The sequence below is a fragment of the Amphibalanus amphitrite genome, unplaced genomic scaffold (genome assembly GCF_019059575.1).
Source record: "Amphibalanus amphitrite isolate SeventyFive unplaced genomic scaffold, NRLGWU_Aamphi_draft 000394F_arrow, whole genome shotgun sequence".
Lineage (NCBI taxonomy): Eukaryota > Metazoa > Arthropoda > Thecostraca > Balanomorpha > Balanidae > Amphibalanus > Amphibalanus amphitrite.
The window spans coordinates 193,826-221,568 of record NW_024881888.1 but is presented as its reverse complement, the minus strand read 5'-3'; the positions used below and the strand labels follow the sequence as shown (position 1 = coordinate 221,568).

Here is a 27,743-nt window from a genome sequence, read left to right as displayed (position 1 = left end):
GCTGGAAATCTTTAAAGTGTTTGTTTTAGACGCGAATAAGTTTTACTTTTCCGAGCGATGTTACCTCATTATCACACCATGCACTGGCCACACCGCTATCTTCCCGTAGTCTGTTATGTCAACGACCTGTTTTGATGGATTCCAAGCTTTATGACCATCAGAACCCCTGATTTGCCAATATGCTCGGTACGCGGTGTCTTGTTAGCGTTAGTTCGACTCTTACTTCACCTGTTTTTGTAACGAAAAGATGAATCTCATCGATTGCTCTGTTTTGAGATAAGAAAAGAAAAAATAGACGGCTTTGCGGCCTACCGCAGACGGGACGGCACCGCTTACCCAACCCAAGTGGCACATATTTGGTCGGATCGGTCAGAGCGGTTTGCAGAATTGTCACCTTGCACTGGTCGCTATCACACTGATCACTGATGATGATCAAGGCAGCAAACGGTCGAGGCAGAGTTCTTTTTTTGTGCTACTTCTTTAGACCGTCGCTGTATCTGTGCCTGAGTTACAAGGACATTATTTTCATTTGTCAAGCCGGCTACCAAAGTTTTAAGGCATGTATGATGATTGCTGGGATAAAATGCGTACAAAACCGGGGAAAATTATAGTTCCAACCTGCTCCTGTACAAGTTGCTTATTTTGCGGAATTGATAGCAATTCGGCTCTTCCTATTTTGCGATATGTTTGCAACCGAAGCGACTAGCGAGAACTGAAGCGATACATTGTACGATTAGCAACTAACGATCACACTTTTGGCATGTCCTTGTATTTTTTAATTGTGCTTCAAGTAGTTCCGATCGGCTCGACCTTGACACCACGTTGATGGGCCCTATGCTCCAGATTCGGCGCACAATTTCCCGTAGTCCTGTCTCTTATCCGTGTTGTACGCATCGATATGGTATCGCACGTGACCTTTCCTTGTTTTTGTTCGCGTGAATCGCCGGTTTCTGATGACACGGCCGACCTTGCCTCGCGTGCCACCAGGAGAAAGCATTCTGGTGTGCCGCGAGTGCGACAGGGCCAACGCCCTACACCTGATGACGTCACGCCTGCCTCCGATCAGCAGCTGTCTGACGTCATCCGGGACTGCCAGCGAGCCGCTCCGGCGGGCCGTGTTGGAGGTGAGCTGCTGTCCGGGGGGGGGGGGGGGGGTGCAGCCACCGAGCCGCTCCGGCGGGCCGTGTTGGAGGTGAGCTGCTGTCCGGGGGGGGGGGGGGGAGCAGCCACCGAGCCGCTCCGGCGGACAGTGTTGGAGGTGAGCTGTGAGCTGCTTTGCTAGGGGGGGGGGGGGGAGGGAGCCACTGAGCCCGCGCTCGGGTGGGCAGTGCTAGAGGTGAGCTTTTGTGCTAGGAGGAGGGGAGGAGGGAGTGGCGACACGTCGATTTGTAGCTATAAACTTGATAAAAGATACAAAACCGGAAAAATTCTTAATCAAACGCTGCTGACGTTGTTTTAAGCATGTAAGTATGAATTATTGCAGAAAGCAAGATGGAAAAGTCAGGAACATTCGTTCTAGTATTTGATCGCACGTTTCATTTCCATATCGTGCTGATGTAACACTAATGTTTGCTGTAATGACATAAGACCGTCTAGCCGGCTGAATCTGCTTGCCCTATGTCTTTCTGTGTTGACGTGACCTCCCGTTTCGACCGGTGGATGTATTGTGACGTGTTTGTGATCCCGTTCACGCCGGCTCATTTCCGCAGGTAATTGTCAGCGGAGTCGCCGGCAGCCGAGAGGACGTGGCTCTGTTCGCCTCCTGTACCCTCCCAGCCAATGGCCCGGATAGCTCCCCGGAACAATCCAGGAGCGTCCCGGAACCACCACCGAGGGACGGAGCAGTCGGCGAGTGTCTCGGCTGGCTGATAGAACACGAGTTTGTCAGGTAAGTCACGGAGCTGACGGTCACGGACCGGCTATCTTTGCGGTGCTGGTGAGAACAGTTTGTGAGATGGGATCCTAGTGCGCAGCGTCTCGGAGGGATCGCCCGGTGGGTATTTTTACTCGGATAAAGTGGGAAATTGTCACGATGTGCATGCGTCTGTGTGTATCAGCTTCTTACATCATTCCAATCTGACCGATTTATCAGATATGACAAAGATATCAGGGGCCGTATTCACGTCGATCATTTTCGTAAGAATTTTCTTAAGTTTGACCTACTTCTTAAGTAAATTTTTTTAATCACGTGAACTCCGTCGATAAAAACTTACGAAGTGTCGACGTGAATACCAAATTATACTTACGAAAGAAAATCGACTTACGAAGTCGACGTGAATACGGCCCCAGATGTGCTAAGATAAATCGATATGCATAAAGCCTGTGACCCGCTAGTGTATAAATTTTACGCCGAATGCTGGTGATGGGTACCGGAACCACTACGTATTTTCCAATGGCATGAATTTATTATTACACTGAAAACAATTTAACCCAAGGCTGGCGAGTAAACCGGTGTTTTACGGGTACCCCTATCCGCAACCATTTTTAACCACCCTCCCAGGAGTAGTGCTAGGTCCTATTGCGGTGTAGTCGTACTTGCTCTGAGCGGATAAAACCGCTGTCAGCGAACAAGTCGGCTGAGAGCAGGGACGACTACACTGCAATGGGACCTTACTGTACTCCTGGGAGGGTGGTTAAAAATGGTTGCAGATAGGGGTACCCGCAAAACACCGGTTTACTCGCGGGCCTTGGGTTAAATTGTTTTCAGTGTAGATCAGTGGATCTTTTTCCTGTATGTTTGATGCAGTCTTGCAATGCAATCCAGCCATCCAAGAAACTTTGCGCGAGACGTTTTCTTGGATGGTTTTCTTGGATAGCTTGATTTCATCGAGGGCTTCTGTTTTAAAGAAAATTTGTAAGCTTTGCTGCACTGTTAAGTAATTAGAACTGCCAGTATTTCAGTACCTAACGTGTAGTTAATGTTACTGTATTTTATTTATGCATATTTCGGCCTTTTTTAAGCAGATAACGAGCGATATTAAGAAACATACAGGAAATAATATCTAGGACTCTACCGCGACGAAATATTTCTATCTCGAGTTTTCCAAGGCCTCGTGCATGAAATCCTTTGAAAACTCTCGATAGAAATATTTCGTTTTCGCGGTATCGTCCAAGAATGTATATTCTTCGTTTTTTTCCTTCAGTAGTTTTAGAACGAATATCAGCGACCCTTCTCTCAGTTAGCTGTTAAATAGTCACGGCGCCAAAAAGCGACCACTGCCGACAGACATAACCGTCATTTTTCCGTTTTGTCTTGTTCCCCGTCTCGCAAGGTGCGCTGATTGCAGCAGGCAGCTCCCTCAGTTCAATTCATCTGGCCAATCTAGCCTCCCGTGACCATTTCTACCCTTTCGTCCTTTTAGCTCTAACCCTTCCCTGTTTCTCTCTCTGTTCCAGGTGCGCTGAGGACGGCTCTCTGTCTGCCACCCAGCTCGGCTCGGCGGCGCTGGCCTCCTCCCTGGGACCGGCCGACTCCCTGGCCGTCATTGCCGAGCTGCAGAGAGCCAGACGCTGCTTCGTGCTGGAGTCGGAGCTGCATCTCGTCTATCTGGTATGGACGAACCACTGCGGAAACGACGCTAGGTTTGGGAAAGCCTGTTAGTGGAGTTTTGAATGAGATGGGATAACACATCGTTTTTAGTTGTTCGTCTTTTTCTGCTTCGTACCGACGACGGGAACAAGTCACACCCTGGTCTGCATCGCCGTTAAACCATGTAGGACGTTTGTGTTTTCCCCATTGTATTCAGTTTTCGTGGTTCCGGGATATCAGATGGGTATATACGTGGGCGGCACACCAGATGAATAGTTCTGCTGTCATATGATAGGCATCGGACGCTGTGAAGAGCTGATCCAGTTCTGGGTACTTGTGCGCTCGGGGTTTTTGACACCGCTGGCGGAGTCGGGTCCGTTACTGGGCCGATGGGTCGTGGCGAGGAACGGGGCTGGTCTGGAGACGGACCCAAGTCTGTGTCATATCCCCGTGTTTTGTTTGTGTTTCATTGTCAAGGAGCGTAAGTGGGTGAGAGCTGCAATATGCAGGCCCGATCTGATCTTAGTCGTGATGCTTATCTTGTGTGCAAAGCAAGCACGATAGTCACGAGCTGGCACTGACTATGAACATGGGGTGACCTTTGAAAAACCTGTGCTGGAGGAACGAATTACTGCAATATCACCGTGATTATTCATTGCACTGTTGAACTAACGACACGGAAGTACGAGATGTTAATATAACCGGCCACTTCCTAAAGCCTGTCGCCAAGTGGAACGAAATCGTGCTATAGAGGAAAGAGAATGAATAAGGAGGGCTCTGTGGCACATTTAGAACTGAATCAAATACCTGCCTTTCTAACACTCGTCAAATAAGGAAAATATGATATCGTTAATTTAAGAATGTCCACTTCATTGCCATGCCAGTTGTATCGGTGTAAAGATCGGTGATTATGAACACGTTTTTGCGTGCGTGTGGTTTCTGAGGCATGTCGGAATTTTCCCTACTCTGGCCAGAATTTCCAGATCAAGGAGAGTAATTAACCGCAATTCCAGCGCTGTGCGTAATATCTGCCCTTGACCGTCGTATCACTCTACGATACGGCACCCATTAGGTATCTGATGTTACGATCAACTGGGAAGTTATGCTTAAAATGAGTGGGAGTTGCCCGCTGGTGTGCTGCTGACCTTGCTACTATTACCAACACGTCCTGAGTAAGCCTTTCCGGATTGGATTAAGAGTGGCCTGAACACCGTTTCATTTCATGCTCCATGCATTCCATGCATGTTTAAGTAGATAACCCCTTATTCTCCAAGAAGCCCGTGTGGCTCCTCTCTTGCCCCTTACCCTCCCCCTCCCTCAGGTGACACCAGTCTACTGCGGCGACCTCTGGCCCCAGATGGACTGTTTGAGTTACCCCTCCCTTCCCGTAGGTGACCTGTGGCCCCAGATGGACTGTTTGAGTTACCCCCACCCCCTCCCTCAGGTGACCCCGGTTTACTGCGGGGACCTGTGGCCCCAGATGGAATATCTGAGGTACCCCTCCCCTCCCTCAGGTGACCCCGGTCTACTGCGGCGACCTCTGGCCCCAGATGGACTGGTTGAATTACCTAACCATGCTGGAGGCGCTGCCGGCCGCCGAGCGGCGTGTCGCCGAGCTGGTCTCGGTCGAGCAGCGGTTCATCGTGCGCGCGCTGAAGGGGACGGTGAACCCACGCCAGCCCCGCCAGGCCGCTCAGCTAGTCTCCCACAAACGCTTCTACACCGCCCTGGCGCTGCACGAGCTGATTAACGGGGCGCCGCTGCGCAGGACGGCCGACAAGTTCGGCTGTAACCGCGGCGCGCTGCAGGCGCTCCAGCAGTCGGCCGCCACATTCGCCGGTATGGGTCGACATTGCTGTGGCTGGATAGTTGTTGCTGATGCTCAACTGGTCGGCGTGAACCTGTTGGTGAATTTCATTGCTCAAATCCTAAATATGATGTTTATGGAGCTATCGCTAACAAATGTTCAATTTCACTTCTGATTGTCCGTGTTTCTGCATCACTTTGCATGTGTGCAAACGCCATCATCCTTTCTCCACTTGTATCTCATTTGACGTGAGCAGTGCGCGGTAGCTTGAAGTGCTTGGTAATTTCGTCTTTGCTTTCATCCGTTTCCATATATCGACACCTTTTTTAAACCCCACATCTGTTCTCCTGTGAATTTCCGGGAAGCACGAAAGATCTCTTTTTAGAAGTGTCCAATCGTCCGATCCTGATCAAAATTGTGTGTTCGTGAGCTTGCTCTGGCATTGCTTGATCTGCCAAGACAGACAAACTTGAGAAAAATCGAGTGACTATACCTTTTTTGAAGGTTTCTAAACAACTTGTCTGAACTTCACGGGAGAACAAATGTGAGGTTTAAAAAAAGGTGTCGATATATGACGCTCCCTCTGCTTGTCCAGGCATGGTGACGTCGTTCTGCGGCCGTCTGGGCTGGCGGTGTCTGGAGCTGCTGCTGGACCAGTTCCAGTCGCGGCTCGAGTTCGGCGTACCCCCGGAGCTGGTACCCCTGGTGCGCCTCTCGCTGGTGAATGGACTGCGCGCCCGCGCTCTGCGCCGCGCCGGTATGGAGCGTCTGATACAGGTGGCCAACAGCAGTGCACAGCGAGTGGAGGCCGCCCTCCGGAACGCCACGCCCTTCCAGAGGTCAGAAGGCGGTCGCCCTGGGATGGTCTATGATGTGGTGATGTAGGGACTAAGAAGATCAAAAGATATTCGTTAAGACGTGGGAATGTATGCGTTTAATTGGTAACAAGGTATCAACAATCGTGTGTGACTGGGTCCACTAAAGCTTCTCCCATATGGATGTTCACGACTTCGAATTTTTCTTATTTATTTTGTTATGATTTATTAATTCTGAACTTTATAGAGCAAATATGAAAAAGTTGATCGTAGAATACCCACCTTCACTTCACCTGCACCAAGACTAGTGGACTGGACCCTTCTCATCACCACCCCATCTAACCGTCGTCCGTCCCTCCCGCCCTAACTGCAGTGCCACGGACGAGGAGGCGGACCCGGCCCTCCTGGCCGTCTCCGGCGGCACCCAGATATGTGTGGACGGCTGCCGCTACATCCCCGTGGCGGAGGCGGCGCGGGAGATTGTGCTGGAGGCCAGGAAACTGGTGGAGGTGAGGGGCGACGTTCGACATTTTCTCAAAGATATTATCACCTGTTGAGAGTTTTTTTGGGATGTGGTTTGATCTGAAGATATCATCCAAAATCTCAGTTTGTTATGTGATGTGGCTAACAGTAAGCTATCTGCTGCTGTCACATTTTACTAACTCACCATGCTGACTCTCTAGATTAATATCACGTTGCGAATTCTTGATCTGACGGATTTTCTCTTCGTTTCCAGAGCGACCTCGGCATGACCGGCATCGCCTGGGGCACCGGAGAGGCTGTGCTGGACGGGGACAGCTCTCAGTCGAGTAGTGATGACGAGGGTGACAGTGAAGCGAGCCGGAGAGACCATGGGAGTGCGGGTAGTGGGAAGATCCCGCCAGCGAAGGATGTTACCCGGACTGAGTCGTCCTCTGGTGCTTTCGCTTCCCTGGACAGACCGTCCAGCAATCCTGCTGGTGAGCTGATGGCTACTGAGAAGCTTGTGAAGTCAGGCGGTCATTCTCCAGAAGTTAAAGCAGAGGATAGAACGGATAAGTCTAAACCATCCACTGATCAGGCTCCCTGCATTGGGCACAAACCTTCGTCCGGAAACAATTCATCGTCCGACGCCCAAGCAAAGCCCAGCTCGTCTACCCACTCTGAGCCCAAATCTCAGCCTGCTGAGAAGCCCAGTCACATCCCACCTCAGCCCTCCCGGCCACCGCCTGCCGGTGAGACGAACCTCTCGACCCCTGCCGCCCAGCGCTCTGACCATCCTTCCGCTGACCAGGGTGGTGATCTTATACCACCATCAGTCGCCCAGCGGTACAACAGCACCAGTGCCGAGCGCCGGCGGCGCCGGAGGCGGCTCTCGCACGCCCTGTTTGGCCGGCGGCGCGGACAGGGTTCGACCCCAGCTACCGCCGGTACCGGCGCCGGGTCACCGTGTCTGCAGGCCGAGTCACCAGAGGACGGTCCGAGATCACCGGCGCTGCGTACCCGATCCGCTGCTGCTGCTGCTGCTGCGTCTGTTGCGGCCACTTCGTCTAGAGCTGTCACTACCACTGGAGCTTCTGCCGTGGTTTCTTCGACAAGAACTACTGCTACGGCAGGAACTTGCTCGTTAGCTAGCTCTGTAGCTACTGAAACAACTGCAACTGTTACTGGCAAGCACGTTGTTATTGCCGGATTGAATACAAATTCGGCAGCTGTAGCGGAATCGACACCACAGCCGGGCAAGCTCCGGAGCTCCCACGCCGTCACACCAGGACCTGTCCCGCCTCGTGACCTGTTCGCTACTCCTGCCCCTCCTCTGGCCACGGTAGTGACCCCTGGGCCAACCCCTGACTCAGCTACCGCCTCCGCCGGCCGCGGCAGGCACCGTCTGTCGGACAATGAAGCCCTGAACTTCTCCTCCCAGTCCAACACAGACCTGTTCGACAGTTTCGAGATCGACTCGCGGTCGGCGGCCGGGCTCGGCAGCACGGGAAAGAAGGTTACCCCGCGACAGAATATGTCAGCCGCAAGGTCAGACCAGAGTTGTGTGAGTTCAGCAAACAGGAGCAGCATCGTTATCTACCCAGTCAACTCAGAGGAGATCGACTTTGGTTTTGATGAGACGCAGAGCGCGAAGAAGATCTCGATTCGATATGATCAAATGGCATCAGCGAATAAGAACGAAGCCAGCTTCAAGTCTGCCAGAGACAGCATGGGCTCAAATCTGATAACCTCTGCCATGTTTGAAGACGCGTTTACCGTAGAACAGCTCAACTTGGACGAGCTGAGTTTCAAGGAGAACGTCTCTCCTGCCCGAAACACCAAGGAACAGGTAGTCTCTGCTGCATCCCAGTCGAGCGAACATCACGATGCTCGTCTCTCGGCCGACTCTGGAGTTCGGCGCAGTGCCCGATTGCTACGGCACTCCAGAGAGTCCAATACCTCCCCAGCCCAGGTGATCTCCCCACTGGCGGTCACCCCCGCTCCCGTCCGGCCGGCCAAGCGTCCCAGCTCCTCGCCGCTGTTTGGTGAGGAGTGTCGTAGCAGCAAACGCATCAGCCCTGCTGGAGTGACAGAACCAGTTCGCACAGGACATCTCGAGCCCGGTCTCAAATCGTTAACATCGGTGCAGCGCCTGCCATCGAAAGGCAAAGACCAAACTCAGAACACTCGTACGCCTCACTCCAATCGCCAACATTCCAAGCCAACCAAGACGACAAGGAGGGGTGGTGGGGGCTCTGGCCTCCCTCCACCCACCTCCCCTACCCCGGCGGAACCCCAGCGGACTCCGGCCGCGGTCCGACAGGACTGTATCGTTCCCCGGGGGACGGGCGGTCCGGCGGCGTGGCCGGAGGTCTGTGAAGTCAGCGGACCGGGCGCCGACTGGTGTCAGCTGAAGGAGGCTTCCCTGGGCCGGTGGCGCCGCGTCTGCCTGGCGCTGGCGGTGGAGCGAGAGACGCCCAGAGCAGGTAGGGGCCTTCTCGAGGGAGAGGGGAATAAGGGGATTCTTTTATGTATCAATGCATGGTTTTGGTACATGAAGAAATGTGGATATGGAGGGGTCATGGAAAAATGAACATGTTTGCAATGATTTATTGTGTACTAGGGAGGAAGGAAATACTTACGACTGAAAAAGACCAGTAGTTCTGGAATGCGAAGGCGGAGGATGTTCAGTGAAAGGACGAAGAGGCGACTCGTTTATTTTAACAGACGGCCAAGGTTAAATATGAATTAGATGCCGTCCTTGAACTTCATGGCCAGGACTAGGAACGAATAAACAAAGGATTATGATGCATGTGGCAGTTTTACAGTCAGCAAAGAATACGTTAATCTATTGATGAGCACGTAGCAGGAGCATAATCAGTGTTCGGTGTTCTATCGGAAATCCCCGGACACCGGTCAGGTGTAATCAATGACCGGTGCTGCATCCCGCTCCCCTTCCTGTCGCGCAGTAACATAGCTTTCTGTTTAACATCTCATCTGCTATTTCTACTTTCAACCAGAGCACTGACCTGTATGACCCTGACCGTGCATAACCCTGACCAAATTTGACCTGTGTGACTCCTGATTCCTCCGACCCGTCTGACTCCTCTGACTCCTCTTACTCGTAAGACGCTGTAAAAGACCAATACAGGCGAGGTTTAAATCCCTGTTACCTATCTGACCGTGATTAACCTCTGTGGGCCGTCTCTGACCCCTGTGACCTCTGTGGCCCGACTCTGTGACCCCTGTGACCTCTATGGCCCGGCTCTGACCCCTGTGTGACCTCTGTGGCCTCTCTGACCCCTGTGCGACCTCTGTGGCCCGGCTGTGACCCCTGTGACCTCTGTGACCTCTCGCTCAGCCTCCCTGCGCCGGCACCGCTCCCAGCCGGCCGGTCTCGCCCTCCGCGACGGCGCACGGGTGACCGGTCTCGCCGTGCTCGGCCCCGATCAGAGGGCGTTCTTTGTCTCACTGGAGACGGTCGGCTTCAGTGCAGGTCAGTAATCGTGGTAGAAGCGCCACGGATCCTCGGTATCCGTGGTACGGTCTGATGGTGGGGCTGCGTGGATGTTCGCGGCGCGGTGCTGCTTCAGAAAGCGTCAAGCGGTATTACGTTTATGAAGCTAAACTCAATCACGATATTACCCTGGTCTTAAACGTTTTTTACCTTTGATTTAAAAAAGTAAGACCAGGGTAATATCTCTGGATCTCTGGATTCCGAAGACTGAGACTTACCTGGCTACTACTTCCTATGCATGTCTTATCAGCTTTATATTATGTAAATCGCATGGTGCTGCCCTCTTCAATCTCTAACACACCTCTCCTCCCCCCCGTACCTCGGCTCTTACCCCGTAGAGTGCCGGTCGTGGCTGTCGGCGCTGCTGTCCCGCCCGGAGCTGACCGTTGTCCTCCACCGCTGCCGGCGCTGGCTGGCGCTGCTACCTCCCGAGCTGGCGGACCGGGCTGCCGCCCAGCTCAGGGACCCGGCCGTGGCCGCGTGGCTCCTGGACCCGGCCACCGAGGAGCTGCCGCTGCATAAGCTGGTCAGTGAGGGAGGAGGGGATAGATGGGATTACAGAGGAGAGGAGTTGGATCAGGGATAGTCGGGGATGGGAATGGGGTGGAGAGTGTCGTACTCAACATTGATCGATGGCTGAGAACATGACTCAGTAACTTAAATCAGGGAAAATGTTTCTTCTTGATTTTTATCGTATACATTCTAAGCTTTATCCTCCTGGGTCTTGCGTGTTATTTCCCAGTCGAAAACTAAATGTCAACACGCGTAACGTGTGTTTTGGGGTTATGATCTGCTTTTCGTTCCTCTCGGGTGCAGGCTGAGAGGGTGCTGCTGCCCGACCGCCACCTGGTGGCGGCTGCCAGTTCGGGCCCCGGCCAACAGATGGCAGTGGCGGCGGCGCTGCTCACCGATACGGTGATGACTTCGCTGGAACACCGACTGAAGCAGGACGGACTCTGGGCGGCGTTCACAGGTCAGCAGCTGCACCGGTGGAAATGGGATTATTGGTACTGGTTGCTGAGAGCAGAACCTATCGGTCCAGTTACACATAACATTTTAGCAACAAAAGGTCGCCAATTTATAGATGAGGCTTGTCGTGTTTTTACCTTTTTGTTGAATGTCAACTGGAATCTATACCTATCCAAGCTTTACTCAAGCGGTCGTCCCTATAAATAAACTTAAGGCGACTATAAAGAAACTGTCGACGATGTAGTTTATCAATGATAAACCTTCACGGCTGACACTCAGCTGCTCGTCACCCTTCATCCGGCCTATAATGGACTAATTCCCTCTAACCCAGGCCTTCCCTGTCAGAAAGTTACATAACGAACTGGCTGAGTTATTACTGCGCATCGGTGATCAATCGGCCCAAACTCTGACCTGGCACCCCACTTGCCCAGCATTCCAGTTCATTTTCATCACACTCGCACTCCTACTATAGCCCGGCCACAGGCAGACTGTGTAACCACTGACTAACACTTCCTCATTAAACATAGTCCTGCTATACATATTACATAATGCCTGATGAAACAGTACCCAGTGAACGCGGATGATTGAACACCGCCTGCGCGGCTCCCAGGCTGCTATACAAACTTAGGCGGCAGTTGCATCATTCAGTTCAGTGCTCCCAGGTTTAAACTGTATCCGGACCATCGAGTGGGGATTTTGCCGATAACTGCTCATTTGAATTCATTGAGTGTGCTGAATACAATTGTAGCTAAACTGCACGAGAGGCTGGTATTTGTTTTCATTTGAATCCCAGCGGGTTGGTTTCAAAATAATCGGCGGCCTATGTATCAGAAATGTTAGTTAACCCTCGCCCGTATAGGGGGGGGGGGGGATCGAACGGACCCCCCATGGTTTTTCGCGAATAACTCGCGTAAAAAGCGGCCGATCGCGACGAAACTTTCAGTACCCTCGCGTTAATCAATTTTACACCTACCCTGAAAATTTCATGACCCTGACCCCAATGACCTTTGACCTGTGACCTACTTTTCGAGACCATATTTGGCCGGAATCGCGATTCGGCGTATGTCGGCTCGCATTAGCCGCGCGTTTGCAGTCTTTTCGTGGTTTCAAGCGTTCAAACATGTCATATGATGTTGCCCCCATGCATTAGGGTGGGTGTCAAGGTCACCTGAAAGTCAGGTCAGGTCATTGACCTTTGGTGACCTCGGTTCACTTTTTCGAGTTTTACATGTTTCTAGGCCAGTTTTTGGAGCTGAATTCGAATTTAGCAACCATATGAACATTTACGAAGTAGTTTTGGTGCCTTCGTAACATGTTACGAAGCTGTCAGAGGCGGTTGACACCTACTAGGAATACCCGGCAGGACCCCTACTGGTTGACCTGACCTGACCTGACCCGACCTGGACTAAATGCATAAAGACATCATCTGTGATCATAACTAACATGATATTCGTGATCAGCGCCCCGGAAAACCCCATAGCAGCCATACTTTACGACGTTCTAACAGGTCCCGATTTTCCGACCTTTGGGTCATTGACCTGACCTGCAAGGTCAACCAATGACCTAGGACCTTAAAATTAGGTATCATCGGCTTCCTCTCGTCACGGGCAACACGCTCGTTTTTTTCCGCGAAGCTCTAGCTCGATCAGGGGCAAAACGGCAAGGGGGGGTCCAACGGACCCCCCCCCCCCCCCTTATACGTTCGCGGCTGGAAAAACACCAATACGGGCGAGGGTTAATGCTGATAATAAAACTTGTTGCTTTAGTGTATTGTACGGCCGATGTTATTACCGTTTGAGGGCTATACTCATTCATAAAGAATAGAGATGAAGAAACGAATATTGTTTTAGGTATTCATCAGCCCTTGGGTATCTATCCATCTGGCTAGCGCCTTCAATATAAGCCCAATAATAACCCGTTTCCCAACGTGGGCATTCTTGATATGCTCGGACGCTGGGAATTTAATTCGTCTTCATACGCTGCGACGAGATTGACACACCCTATGGCCCGATACATAATTGTAGCTCTGATGATGTGTGTGATTTCGGAGCCATTAAGGTAAATGTGTTTGTCCATATCGCGTGCCGCCTCACTAATGTCTTATGACGAGCGTTTACCCAGCGTATGGTTTCAGGCATCGGCTGTGCTAAAGTTTAGGGGTAGACAAACAAATGCGACAAACACAAACAAATGCGCTATTTTCATTTATAGTAATTGGTCTCCGTCTTATCGGATAAGACGCGGATCAAAGTCGCTGACTTTGTAGCTTCCGGTATTTCTACTCTGTTTTACGGAAGTGTTGAACGTAATTCGTGTCGGTTGCCTAATCCCTTCGCAAATTCACTCAGATTAGCGTTACCACGCTTGCTGGTGAGTGCATTTGGTATTTGTGGGGTTCCACACGTTTTTCTTTGCCGCTGCTCAAATTGAATTCTGGGATTACGCTTGCTTCACCACGCGGCGCGTTGAAAAGCGTGCGTGTCAACCATTTCAAGTGACCGGGCGGCCAGCCTCCAGCCCTGATTGGACGGGCGGTTAGAAACAAACACTCTCACGCGGCGCCTGTTGCTCGCCTCGGCCGCCGGCCAAATCGCCTTATCCGGGCGGCGCGCGGCTGCGGTGTGGCGGGTTTTTGCACTGTGTCCCTGCGGGCCCGGCCGGCCGGCCCCTGCGGCTCGGTGCGTCTAATTGCGGGCGTCAGGGCCTAATTGACCGGCCTACCATCGGCGCCCGATGGGTGCTACCGCACTGAGCACTCAGAGGCGCGGGTGCGGGACTGTCCGCCACCGGATGCAGCTGGGAAACAGATACCATGGGGAGAGGGAGCACAGCCTGACCGTTACGCAACGCAGAGTACCCGGCAAACATTGTTTTGCGTCAGCCGTCAGTCTGGACGGGAATGATGTCTGAGTAAATTACTTAACTGTATTGTCTCGCGATGCTTCACAGAAACATGGATTGGTGTTAGAGAGTGAACGGGAACAAGGGATTGGGAAACATGCCAAGCAAATGTTTTTGAGTTAAACATAGTTGCGTAATATTACGAATATCATGGTCGTTCGATCCGACCATCATCATTCACCTCAGAACTTTGGGGTTCAGGTTTAATTCAATTCAATGGAATAATATTGAATCAAAATCCGTGCCTGTGCGAATATGAATTGCTCCAAAGCTAGCTTCGTGCAAAGCATTGCTCGACCTCCATCTCTGAATATTTTGCTTGTTGATTTGATTAGAGCGAGCGAGCAAAGCTAAGTATTTCGTAGAATAACGGAACTTTCCGAATATCCGGCCGTGGTCACGCTTCTGCGAGGATTATATCTCAGCAACCACTGGACCGATTCATCTGCGATCTTTTTTTGTGGGTACCTTCATGCATTCTACCAAGTTTATTGTTTGTTTTGTTGGGTTAGGTCCTTTCGGTCTGACAAGATCATTTCAGGGCCGGAAGGATGGTAGGAATTAGGGGGAGACATTGGTCTGAGTAGACACCCTAGAAAGTCACCAGGGCTGAGCCCGTCCGAAGGGACAGGCCGACCGTATGTGTTCTCGGGAGCAGCAATGCCCTCCTAGGGAGGAGCCCGCATAAGATAAAGTTGTCTGTCCAGCCCGGATCGAGGGTTGCGGCATGGAGGAAAAGGATTTGAATGTCCTGATGATGGAAACGACGGACGGGTGATTCTACCAAGTACCTATGACTATTCCAATTTCCCGATGCATGTAGTGACCTCTAATGCACGTGCCACATGCCGACACCGGTTAGTAAGGTTGGTACCGTGCACAAGTTGTTAGAAACATCCTCTCGTACGTCTTCTGCACGAACAGGGTGCGCTCTCTCGATCACCTTTTTGTCACCCCTAAAAGGCGTCATACGACGCCTTTTAGGGGACGAACCAGTATATACTGGTTCGTGCCCTTTTATTGAAACATACAGTCAACAACTCATTATTTCCACCAGGGTTGGATAAAAGCCGGCTTAAATTGAATTTATGCCAGCCAGTGGTTTAAACCGGTTTAAACCGGTTTAAACCGGCTTAAATTAATGAAAACCACCTTCAGTTAAAACATCTACTATAACTTATCTTGTGGGTCAGTGTACTCGTTGGTGACTGTGCAGAGTGCAGGAAGTCAATGCCGTGTCATTTGGTATTATGTCAACATTTTGGCATGTGATTATGTTGATAATCTGGTCAGTAGGTAATTAAGCTAAGAAACAAAGTAGGTATAAGGCATAAGCACATTCTAATCTTAACATTCGGTTTACCAGTTGAAAGTCTCACTTTATTTTACATATAAAATGTATTCTGACCAATCGTCTGGGGACTGGGCCAGTAACACTAGAAAAATTATTTATCATGGTATCACCCATTATGTGATTTTTTGTTAATTGCACAGCAAACCATTGTAACAACTCATCATTTATAAATCTTCTGGAATGTTCCTATGGTTTCTGTTTTCTTCAGGTAGCGCATGTTGTTTTCTTGGTATAACAGTGTCCCTAACTAATCACACTTATTATTGTTTTTTACATTAACTTTGGAGCCTATAATGGTGGCCGTGCTGCCAATTCCTTTGTTTAGTGTCACTGACTGCTTCAGCAATAGACAGTTCCCTAGTAAATAGGCAATGTTCTGTATGATAGTTCTTAGGGCCTTACCATTCACTGATCCTTGCACCATGCATTTGGCATTAGGTCATGTTTGCTACAGCTTCTCATAAAATTGAAATTGGGTTCTTTATTGAAGCTGTCTCCAAGACTTTTCATTCCATGAACCACCTATGCAAATCAAAATAAACATTTGATGCAGGGTGATACAGATCAATAATGAATGACATAAGTTAACCCCCAGGAAAAAAAACATTACAAGTTAGCATGTATAATTGAAAGGTGTGTACAGAAAATGGGAAGAGAAGAAGCAGTTTAACCCAAGTGATGTTACGACAAGTTAACGTAAGTGGCATTTATTATGTTGGTGCACACTGGTTTAAACCGGGGTGGCTTAAATTAGTTTATGCCAGCCGGTTTAATCCATGGATTAAACCGGTTTAAACCGGCTGCTGGCATAAATTTGCCAACCCTGATTTCCACCAATGCCGCAGTCACATTGTTCAGCAAACCGCGTATATGTACTCCCTTCCTGAGCAGCTGGCCCTGTGTCCGGCAGACGTGGAGATGCCGTTGGCCGCCGCGCTGGCCGTGTTGGAGCAGGCAGGGATGCCGGTGGATGGTGCACGCCTGCAGGCACAGGTCAGCCTGCTGCAGAGGCTGAGGGCCGACCTGGAGCGGCAGGCGCACAGGCTGGCCGGCAGGCGCGTCAGCCTCGCCTCGGCAGCCGACGTCGGACGGGTGAGACTGTCCCAACATGGCGAACTGCATCTGAGTTCCATGTCACGCAACACGCACACGCATGTCCATATTTTTGTGCTTATTGATGACCTTTTGGTTCAGCTCCGACGTTTATCTGCGTGGTTTCTTACTTATTTTAGCTATTTATGCACGTTATTGCTTCTGCTTGTCTGCACTCTTATCCTATTCGATTTCAATCATGTGCGCTTCCTCGGCCTGTCTCCGGTGGCTGTGCACTATTGGCTCTGCACTGCTGCTCTGTAGAATGCCACTCGATGTTCGCCTCATTGCTTCTTCCGAGGTGACAGACCATGTCAGGCATACGTCTCCGATATCTTATTGCGTCGCAATATCTCAGCTTTATGCTCGGTCTTCATCGTGATGCGGCATCGAATGCTGCACATATTGCCATTTATTGTCTCATGTGTTGCCGTGCCAGGAGCCCCAGTATCGCAAGCGGAAATTAGTGATTGGCAAATTGGGGAGATTATACACCTGTATCCATGGACAACTGGCTTGGCGATGCTCCCTAAAGCACGCTTTTTGCGTGATTTTTTTTTTTACCCAGCGAGCTAAAGGTGGTTATTACTGACATCGTAGTCCGCGGTGGAAGTTTAAAGGAAACGGTGCCTCAGTTGAAGCCGAGTGATTGTGATTTATGCCTCCCTTGTTTTGACAATTACTTATTTTCCTCTTGATGCACATATGTGATGTTTGTGGAGCGTGGGACACGCTGCGTCAGGAGCGTAACAACAGTGAACTCCACCTGCGATAGTTGCACAATGGCTGGCCTGATTGGACTGACATTTGGTCACCCATTCAGCACACCAATCGATGAATTTCCATATATCAATAGGGATTCTGCTGCGCTGGAACACTGATTTTAACCTCGTCGTACCTATCGGTTTTCCACATACCGTCCGAGTTGCACAGTCGCAGTTCTGTTAGCAGCATAACTTAAAATATGACATTGTCCCTGATTTTGATCGATATCCCGCTAATACCCCGGGCATCCGAGCCATTCGACGGAGAATCGTTTGCCAATCGATATTACTGGCGGTGAGCTCGTGTGACTGGCTCGTGTCAGCTATCGTGTCTCGTGACATGTCATCTACCGTGACATGTCAACGAACGACACTCGATGACAGCGATGACACCTTCCGTCAGCCAGAGTCGTGTCAGGTGTGACACTCGAACCGGATCCTGATTTGAGAAGTGCTCGTTTTGGAGCTAGTCAGTTATTTTAGCTGTGCGTGTCATATTGAGCTGTTCTACTGAAAGTGTTGCATCAGTCGGCTAATATTGGCTCACTGAGATTGCTCTCCGGTTTCACATCGAGTCGTGGTCAGCTTCGAGATTGCTGTGTGGGTCTAGTTCGAATTTTGATCTGTATTTTCTTGTGTGTATATTGCCTAGTTGATAGGCTCGAGTTTACTTTCAGCTGGAGTCATGCCAAATGTAAATATTATTTTTATGTGAAACCTTGCATCCTAGCTGGTGCCTTGTTTTGGTTTCTAGTGGCCATTTTAATGACGCAAATCTGTCATCTACGCTTTTTTCTGTATCCCCTGCTTATCCTATATTTAGTCCCCGTCACTTGTCAGGGCCTGACCTCAAACCCACCGTTTGTGTCACAGCTTTGCCTCCCGTGTGTGTCTGACCCGATCTTCCTGTCTTCCTCAGCTGCTGTTCTGCGAGCTGGGCCTTCCGGCCGAGCCGGTCGAGCTCCCCGGTCAGGACCCGGGGACAGACATCCAGGAGCCAGCGCTGTCCCGGCGGCGGCGCAGCGGCCGCGGCCCGCGCACCCGCCGCGGACGGCCGCTGCCCACCAACCGGGAGGCCCTGCTGCGCATCCGCCACCTGCACCCGGTCATTGACCTCGTTATCGAGTGGAGGAAGCTGACCCACGTGCTGACCATGGTGAGAGGGGTGGGGACCTGTCGGAGGGCCCGGTCTGGGGTTACAGCGGAGCCGTGTTGGGCGGATATGACGGGGACAGGCGGCTGAGATGACTGGTTTGGCTTTTAGCCTGGGTGTATGCATTAATGTTTTTTGTACATCATGTGAAATATGAATGGCTACCTACCAGTGAATGTGTTGACTTGGACAGCGAAGCCTCGTTTCAAATACGATGACAAATTAATGAAAATCCAAATAAATTCAAGGTTGATGAACCGATTCATTTTCTACAAAATACCAAATAGTCCGTTAAGTCTAGCGGGTAATATCCCTGCAGCCTTTCTGAGCTATGTGATTAGCTGTTACGGAGTTTTTGTCCCACTCTAGCTAATTGTGTATGAGTCAGCTCGAGGTTATTTGTAGTGAGTCCAATTTATGCGCACTGTTATTGTTGGCGCAAGTATGTCTGCGGCCAATTTCCCGGGATGTAATAACCGTGGCTCTGGATATTACGTCCGCATTGCTGGGATGTTTTCAACAATTACAATACCCTTATTAGCGGTCTTTTGTTCCTTGTGGCTGAAACAAATTTCAGCTAAAAAATCGCATGTATAAACTTCAAAGATCACTCCTGCGACGCTCATCTTTCCGCGCCCTCCCCTCTTTCGCTCTCGTCGTTTTCTTCGAGCTGCGATCGTTCGCACTCACCAAGATTACTTGACAAACATTTTGTTTCCCCCGCCGTGTGTCCGCCCAGATAGCCCAGCCGCTGCAGCGGGAGGCCGAGTGTACCGGCACGGACGGCAGTCGACGGGTGGTGCGCGGCCGGTGGTTTACCCATACTGCTACCGGGAGGGTCACCATGCACGAGCCCAGTCTGCAGACAGTGCCGCGCGACTTCAGCCTTACCGGCGGGCGCAGCGTCAGCCTGCGCAGCGCCTTCGTGGCGCCGCCAGGTCAGTAGTGGTCGGGAGAATATGAGGCGGCTGTTGTCTAGTATGCTCTCAGTGAGAAAAAGTCTTCCCGGTTTTTTTCCTTCTTTTGTGTCGATGATCTCCGCAGTCCGTTTGCACAAGACCACAGCTGCTCTTACCATATAGGTACTTTATCTGGCGTGTTCCCCATTGTAGCTGCTGGTAAGCCGTGTGGACTGTTCATCTGATCTAACCCCAGGCTGAGTTATGGTGTCTGCCCGTGTTGACTGTACCAACCTGTCCCCAGGCTGGACGCTGGTGTCGGCCGACTACTGCCAGCTCGAGCTGCGTTTATTAGCTCATCTGAGTGGCGAGTCGCGGCTGCAGCGACTGTTCGACCGGCACGGCGACCCGTTCCGTCTCATCGCTGCCGCCTGGACCGGGGTCAACTCCGAGCAGGTGCGTCAGCAGCCGTCTCTCTCTCTCTCTCTCTCTCTCTCTCTCTCTCTCTCTCTCTCTCTCTCTCTCTCTCTCTCTCTCTCTCTCTCTCTCTCTCTCTCTCTCTCTCTCTCTCTCTCTCTCTCTCTCTCTCTCTCTCTCTCTCTCTCTCTCTCTGTACTCTGTACTCTGTACTCTGTACTCTGTACTCTGTACTCTGTACTCTGTACTCTGTACTCTGTACTCTGTACTCTGTACTCTGTACTCTGTACTCTGTACTCTGTACTCTGTACTCTGTACTCTGTACTCTGTACTCTGTACTCTGTGCAGAGTCAGTGGGATGGTACCTTTGGCGATAGACATCGTGTGTCGGTGGTATGTTGTGGTAGTATGGTATGTTGGACGTTGGGAGTATGCATATGTTACGTAAGTGGTTAACACCGTCGCCATGACTGTGGCACCGATTAGAGAAGGTCACGGCCGCGTCCGATCGCCGGCGTGAAGCCCCGATCTGTCCGTCGGCCTCCGTGACCGCTCGCCAGGGTCTTCCTCCGGGCGGCTGTCCATCTGCCGGGCGAACCGTGGTGGTTGTGACGGTAGTGTACCCCGTTCCCGCCGCCGGTACATACTTAATCTTCCTGCTCGATTGGTGGAACATCTGGTTGACTGCATCCTCCTCCCCTTCCTTTCTCTCCTTGCTAAAGGATGGTTTTGGCCTTTTGGGCTGTCCGTATCACTGTTGAGGTAGACCCAACAAAGGGTGCGGGCTTTTGAGGTCGGAGTGAAGGTGGACTGCGTGGAAGGGATGTGAGAGAGTGAGTGAGTGAGTGAGTGAGTGAGTGAGTGAGTGAGTGAGTGAGTGAGTGAGTGAGTGAGTGAGTGAGTGAGTGAGTGAGTGAGTGAGTGAGTGAGTGAGTGAGTGGGTGAGAGAGAGGGAGGAGAAGCAAGAGAATAGGGAGAGAGTAAGAGAAATGCTTTTTGTAGAGTGTTGGAACTCTATTAGGATGAAGAAGTCGTTTAAAAGGGGTCGGTGACGCATTTCAAGTTGTTTCTTTATGACAGAACTCAATAACATACAATATATCATAGGTGAACGATACAATTTATATTAACTTTCTCTTATAGGCGATCGCTCGCGAACAATATGTTTTGTTGATAATATTGCCGGCTCCTTGACTGGCAGTGGGCAGACTGCACTGATCGTCTCAGTTATTGCTCAGTTTTATGGCGCTATACACCATTCGACCCTGGCGGCTGGCATTGTTGCATTCAATGCATTACTTTGATTCCAACTATCACAAGCACACAGTATCTCAGTTTTTAGAGAGAACCTGCTCCGCGTCACCCTTTTTTGCTAATGGAGTTATAAAAACAGCAGATCGTAAAAAAGTGACACAAATTATCTTGCTATATAGTTGATATAATGATGATTATAGTTATTTTTTAAACCTCCATCACTGGACATGCAAATGTGACACAATGTACGAATGTTTCATGAGGAAGGCTTACGTCAAACATTTGAAATGACAACTTAACGACCTAAGCAGCAAACAGCTTCTTTCTATTGTGTCAAATTCTGTTTTGGGCTGACCTTCACACAATCCACATGAACAAGAAGGAACCCCAAACAATGAAACCTAGCATCGACATTCGACATTCCTTCCGAAATTCCTCCCCTTGCTGACCACATTATTTCCAAGCCAAACATAGCTCACTGCATCATTGTACAGTCCAATGCATGACCAAGTGACACGACAGAATCTGACTCCCTCGGCGCGACGTGACCCGGTTCGACGACCGGTGTTCTGTCTGACCGGCGACCGGGGCCGCCCGCCCGTCACCGTCCGACTATCAAACAGGTCCGCGGGGACGGGCACAAGACAGCCGTGATGAGGTCATAGCCCGCATCAGGGTCGAGAGGCCGCCCGTCGAATGGCGCCCGGCCGCAGAGCCGCATCCGATATACAGGGGGGCTTCTGAGCCGCTCGGCTCTGTAAATTGGCATCTGCCCTAGATCTGTGTGATTGGACGTCATGTAAAGGATAAATGATCAATATAAAACAAAATCAAGCTGACTTTCAGCTGTCCTACTTGCCTCGGTGTCAAAACGTCTTCAACTGCTTCACGGAATTTTGACGAGCCCATATAAATGTGTCATGTACTGGACGGTGACTAGACCTGACCTGCCCTGACCTTACCTGACCTGACCTGACCTGCCCTAACCTATGGTGACGTTTCCCGCAGGTGACGGACGAGCAGCGTCAGCACACCAAGGCGCTCTGCTACGGCATCATCTACGGCATGGGCGAACGCTCGCTGGCCGCCCAGATGGCTGTCTCCGAGGAGCGCGCCGGGCAGCTGCAGGACACCTTCCACCGCCAGTTTCCCGGTCAGTGGGAGCGTGCGCTATACGCTACACGCTGCTGTCACGCGTGGTTCTTGGTTCCCTGTGCTGTCCAAGAGGCCAAGGGTGGTCTGTCCACGGCACGTTAGCGGACCAGTGTCCGCGACAGGTAGACGAGCAGCCGACGATAGCTCTTAGGAGATATTCGACTCTGGTATGATGCATGGCCGCGGCCAACCGGTTAGACGTCATGCTGCTGGCAGCCGACTAAACGCTAGATGCTGCCGTAACTCTCGCCGTCAATCGGGGTCAGGACTCTCCGTTGGTGAACGCTTCGCTCCGCTCCGGAGTAAAGACGCTCCGGATAGGGGTCAGGACTGTCGTCATGAGCAATAAGGAAGCGGCTTTATTTAGTTCACGAACAATAACAAAGTGCTGTGAGCACGAGAGAATTTCTCAGGCCTAAATTAAATTGTGTGCGATCCTAATGATGCAACAAGCGCCATAAAGAGCCAGGTTTTCAGAGGGAACTGACTAGCCACTTCGTTCTATTTTAGGTGCTTACGTAATTCCGTTAGTTGTAATCGTTGGCTTAGCGTAACTTTTAATTGAGACTAGGACATACGGTAAGTGAAACATGATCAGTCTTGCTGGCAAATGGCTGAAAAGTGCCTTGTGTTTGTATCTATCTGTTTCTTCTTCTTTTTTTTTTTTACTTTGAGTCGCGATCTATATCATCTTGATAAAAGTATCTTAGGTGACAAAAACTATCCAAAATTAAAACAATCGCTTTCGATTGTGCGGTGCCTTTAGTCATACTGTCCAGTACTTCAGTACTCCAGTTTTCGATGCTCATAATCTCTTTTGACTGCTCGTTTTGTTAGTTAAAATGGCTTCCACTACATTTTCCACTCTAAACCGAGGGAGAAATCGCTGCTTTTTTAAATCCTAGTTTCAAATCGCTCGAAGCCAAAAGCTGTTTTGCCACATCGTTGGCATATGACGGGTCGGGGAGGCACTTTGTGCCGTACCCTGACAGTGCTCTGTCTGACCACACCGTCCCAAACCGAGCACAGCACAGGCGCCCGGCCGTGCTCTACCCGCCCACCCCCTCAAATGTCGTTCTCTGCCCGGCAGGTATCCGTCCGTTCCTATCCCGGGTGGTAGCCGACTGCGTCCGCCAGGGGTACGTGACCACCCTGGCCGGCCGGCGTCGCTACCTGCCCGACATCACCAGCGGCAGCCCGGCGGCGCGCGGTGAGTCGAACACCCCTGCACGTCCCCAGACCAGCCTGAGGGGTTTTTGGTCGGCGATGGACAGTCACGCCCGCGTCTCAGGCGCGGCACGTTTCTATATCTGAACTTGGCCCGGGACTGCATCATATTTTACACTAAATGTCATATTCTGGTCGAAGTTGGAAATTTGTTGTTCGAGTGAATGCGCTGTCGTCGTTATTTCTAGGCACGCTTGATGTCATTCGGAACGAGCTCACCAAACGTTTGCATGGCCTCCGCTTGGCTTTATGACTCGTGTTGATGCATGCATATCAAGATTGGTCGTAGACTTTTGCTTTTTCACAGATGTGTTATCCTCTCATTTACACAAGAGTCCTTTATGGGCGCATAATGATGACCTCGTCGGCAACACTTGACGCCTTCGGTAAAATCGCTATCGAACTCCGCGGCTCGTTTCTTCTTTCTTGAATCTATTTATTTGCTTTTTTCTCGGCTTAAGAGCGCAACGATCAAAAGCTTAAAAGTTAATCATTTGGTTACCTCTTCCGTGCTAGATGCGCGCTTTGTTACCACCTTTGTAACAAATAATTGCTTTTTTGTTACCGTCTTACCTTATTCACCTGCTGACCGGTCCCACGTGCACACGCCTAGTTGACGTGGTGTGGTGTTCAATTTGAGCACCATCGTAATTATTGATGAAAGCCAGCCGTGCATCACATCAAATCGACCGTCTACGTCAGCTCAGCGAAAAGCTATGATTAACATTGCAGCTGCATAGTCGATTGCAGTCGCTGGTCGATTCTGTTTTAGTTTAATCAGACTATTGATGTGAACAAATATGTTCAGTGGATATTGTGTGCTACCTCCCGAGCGAATACCTTTACTCGACGTGAGCTGTAGCTGATTTGTAGGACTGAAAGGAAATGAGCCAACTGGATTGCACTGGTTTTATTGAGCGTCATTCAGGCATTGTATCCCTCGCTGGCTTCAAAGGGCACTCGCTGGCATTCAGTATCACGCACTGATTTCCTCCGTTCGCCCCGAGCCTCACCATTCTATACACCCACTGACTGCCCCACTCCTGTAACCCGTCCACCCCGCTTAGTCCGCCCGCTGACTGCCCCACTGCCCCACTCCTGTAACCCGTCCACCCCGCTCAGTCCGCCCACTGACTGCCCCACTCCTGTAACCCGTCCACCCCGCTCAGTCCGCCCACTGACTGTCCCACTCCTGTAACCCGTCCACCCCGCTCAGTCCGCCCACTGACTGCCCCACTCCTGTAACCCGTCCACCCCGCTCAGTCCGCCCACTGACTGCCCCACTCCTGTAACCCGTCCACCCCGCTTAGTCCGCCCACTGACTGCCCCACTCCTGTAACCCTCTCACAGGCGCGGCGGAGCGGCAGGCAGTGAACACCACGGTCCAGGGCTCGGCGGCCGACCTGGTGAAGAGGGCCACGAGTGCCATCCACCGGCGACTGAGGGAGAGGCGGTCAGAGGACCCCGCCGGCGCTCCGCGACTCGTGCTGCACCTACACGACGAGCTCATGTATCAGGTGAGTGGCCAGAGGCGTGGCCCGGTCATACGACAGTTCAACATACCACCGCGTCTGCTCATCACATCACACGGCGTGTCACACTGACGCGCCAGTTAATCATATTACTCACATAACTACGTTAAAATATCCCGTGACTCTGCTTCAGTTCATATCACAGCGATATTCATGCACCGCGTCAGATCACATTACACTTCCGTTTGCCCTGCGCCCTCACTTACGTCGATGAGCGCAAAATGACCTTTGCAGTTGGCGGGCCCTAAAGCCCCAATAAACAAACAACCAATCACGTCAGTCTGTCTTCATGGGCGCCGTTGAAGCGGCCAGCCGGCCGGTCGGGTGAGCATACTGCACCGCTATACATGGGTGCATTGCGGCACAGTATCGACAACGCGTCAAATCACGGCACGACCAAATTAGAACGCTGAGCAACATCGACCGTGGGCTCCGATGGGGTTTATAATGCAGTGAACATACCCGTCGATAGATCCGTCCGGTGCGCTGAACCATTCCGGTGAATTATTCAAACTGGCTCGAAGGTCTTCGTGGTTATCAGGCATATCGTACGAGGATTGATGATCAGCGATGGATACGTGTTATACTGGGCTGAAGACGTGTGTTGAAAGACCACAGGCGGTTCATTCTACATCTCCTTTGTGTATGTAGTTAAAGAACGTTGTTGAAGGAAGTTGAAAGTAATCAGTGTTTCCCTCCGACTTGGAACCGGTGCCAACCCCACGACTAGCCGCCCCCGCGGTCTGTCCTCCCGTACCGTATTGGGTCACATAGCCGGCCTGGCTGCTGATCGGCGCTCTTCCGGAAGCTGAACCGGAAGTTGGACTTCCGTCGCCGGAAGCGCTGTTTTTCGGCAGACAGAGCCGGTCGGCCCGGCGACGGACCAAGTTTGGGCGGCGAAAACAGAAACAGGAAGCTGCGAGCTGCCACAATGGAGCGGCGTCTGCGGGGTTGGTGGTCGTAAGGTCACGGTCCTCTCTCATGTAGGCTCGTCTCCGCGTTGACTTCAATAACAAGGAGGCTATAATAACAAGATGAGGGACCTCTCTATGTAGTAACGACAATCCACGCTCTGTCGCTAATTTTTGAGAATCTTTTGGCCGTATCTAGTAGGGGTCTTCTGATGTCAATAGGCTACCCCGGCCAGGGATATGCCTGAAGTACCGTCCATCAGGTCCGCGCTGACAGTTCCAGTTGTCCCGCGTCTCCTAGCTGCCACTGCTGCAGCTGGTCGCCCCGTCCCCTACCTGCCGCTGCTGCCAGTCCACCCGAGCCGCTGACGCCCGATCGGTCGTTAGTGCTCGACAGAGGCAGATTCCCCAACGGCGGCTGCCACTAGCGCCGCTAATTCTCGACTAGTGTCGGGCCCACACCCGCTAATTGCCGGTATTAGCGCTCTCCCCATCTCTCGGCGGCGGGCTGTTCCCAGAGCCACTTCGGAGAGACCTCGGGGAGGGGAGGGGCGACTTCTGCGGGGTCACAGCGTCTGGTAGACTGTCGTTTTCCATCGATCCGTAAGGTCAAGGCCGATTTCTAAGAGCGATCAGTAGTGGTATCGACTGCGGCCTTTGACCTTTTCTTGTAAGCGGAATTTAAATGGAGAGCATTAGGCATGAGACTACCACAATCCCGTTTGAGACTAATAGTCGCTGCTGGAATGTGCCCCAGTCTTGTAAGTTTGAACAGACTTGAGGTGCTTGTCCTGGGTCCATGTAGAAAGGAACGGGTGATTTGCTTTCTGTAGGCTATCAATTTTGTTGTTAATATTTTTATCGATAGTGGGCTGACCTGGTTCAGGAAGTTTGATGGCTCATTTGAACCGCTAACGTACGCCAGCCGTGACCTCTAAGCTTCCGATGGTCGCCCGCCTCGCCCGTCAGTGTTACTCCCCTCATTAGCGTAGTTATCACCGGCTTAATTGTCATTCGTTTGTTTTGCAATAATTTGGGAACATCATGACATCAAATTTCTGTCCACTGTCCGACAGAGAAACGGCCGCTCAAACAGAAAGCCGCCTGTTTTGGGCTATGTAAGCAGGACAGTGTTTAACTGTGATCTGTTTACTGGTGGTATCACTCGAAATATGAGCGAGTTAGGCGCGTGGAGCTTCGATCGGGCTGAAGGATCCGGCGGCTTAGGATGTGGCACGCTATTTCGGTCACGTTTCCCGTAACACGCATAGGAGCGACTGAAGATGGGTGCTGTGGGGTCCGAGTGGCTCCATTAGACCGGTTGTGGAGCCGGTACCTATGTGATGGAGGTAAGAAGGGATGCTGCAGAGCTGAAGTGACCGTGAGGGAGTCGGTTTGTGGTGTGCTGAACTTTTAACATAGGGTCTGTTCCAGTGGTTGCTCCAACCTCCTCTAAGCTCCTCTGACCTCTCATTTCAATAAATAACTCCAGGTGCTCTTACCTTACCTGGTAAGAGCGACTGGAATTATTGTTCTTACCTTACCTGGTAAGAGCAACTGGAATTATTTATTGAAATGAGAGGAGGTTAGAGGAGCTTAGAAGTTAGAGGAGGTTAGAGCAACCACTGGAACAGACCCATAAACTCATGCCGATGAACCGGTTGGGGCGGTGGGCTGCGAGTCTATTGTGCTCGCTGGGCTTTTCTCAACTTAAACGCTGGTCCATAAACAATCTCCATGCATCCCGACAGAATTTCACAAACTATACCTAACCTCTGAATCACGCCAGCCTCCGAGGCCGAGCTGCTCCGTAGTGCCCGTTTCGTCAGAGCTCGGTAGGCTGTGCCGGAGTACAGTGGTGTGCTGCGGCACAGCCTAACCTCCCCTGCCGACTGCCGCGCCGTGCCATGGACGAGCGGCGGCTGAGGAAATATCATCGCTGGCTGCGAAATAAGGATCTTATATCATGTTGTATGTGTTGCTAG

The 27,743-nt window shown here is 51.3% G+C and overlaps 1 protein-coding gene across 1 annotated transcript in view; it reads left to right on the top strand.

Moving 5' to 3' along the window:
* Nucleotides 1-27,743, top strand: part of LOC122390377 (DNA polymerase theta-like) — a 119,716-nt gene that overhangs the window by 23,308 nt on the left and 68,665 nt on the right. Inside the window, exons 11-27 of the mRNA XM_043383270.1 lie at nucleotides 988-1,124; nucleotides 1,710-1,888; nucleotides 3,397-3,550; nucleotides 5,044-5,368; nucleotides 5,932-6,175; nucleotides 6,525-6,660; nucleotides 6,888-9,099; nucleotides 9,975-10,109; nucleotides 10,469-10,656; nucleotides 10,947-11,103; nucleotides 16,265-16,446; nucleotides 18,130-18,366; nucleotides 19,103-19,301; nucleotides 19,567-19,718; nucleotides 21,942-22,086; nucleotides 23,179-23,298; nucleotides 24,666-24,832. Of these exons, the coding sequence (XP_043239205.1) occupies nucleotides 988-1,124; nucleotides 1,710-1,888; nucleotides 3,397-3,550; nucleotides 5,044-5,368; nucleotides 5,932-6,175; nucleotides 6,525-6,660; nucleotides 6,888-9,099; nucleotides 9,975-10,109; nucleotides 10,469-10,656; nucleotides 10,947-11,103; nucleotides 16,265-16,446; nucleotides 18,130-18,366; nucleotides 19,103-19,301; nucleotides 19,567-19,718; nucleotides 21,942-22,086; nucleotides 23,179-23,298; nucleotides 24,666-24,832 (5,069 nt within the window). The remainder of the gene's footprint in view (nucleotides 1-987; nucleotides 1,125-1,709; nucleotides 1,889-3,396; nucleotides 3,551-5,043; nucleotides 5,369-5,931; nucleotides 6,176-6,524; nucleotides 6,661-6,887; nucleotides 9,100-9,974; nucleotides 10,110-10,468; nucleotides 10,657-10,946; nucleotides 11,104-16,264; nucleotides 16,447-18,129; nucleotides 18,367-19,102; nucleotides 19,302-19,566; nucleotides 19,719-21,941; nucleotides 22,087-23,178; nucleotides 23,299-24,665; nucleotides 24,833-27,743) is intronic.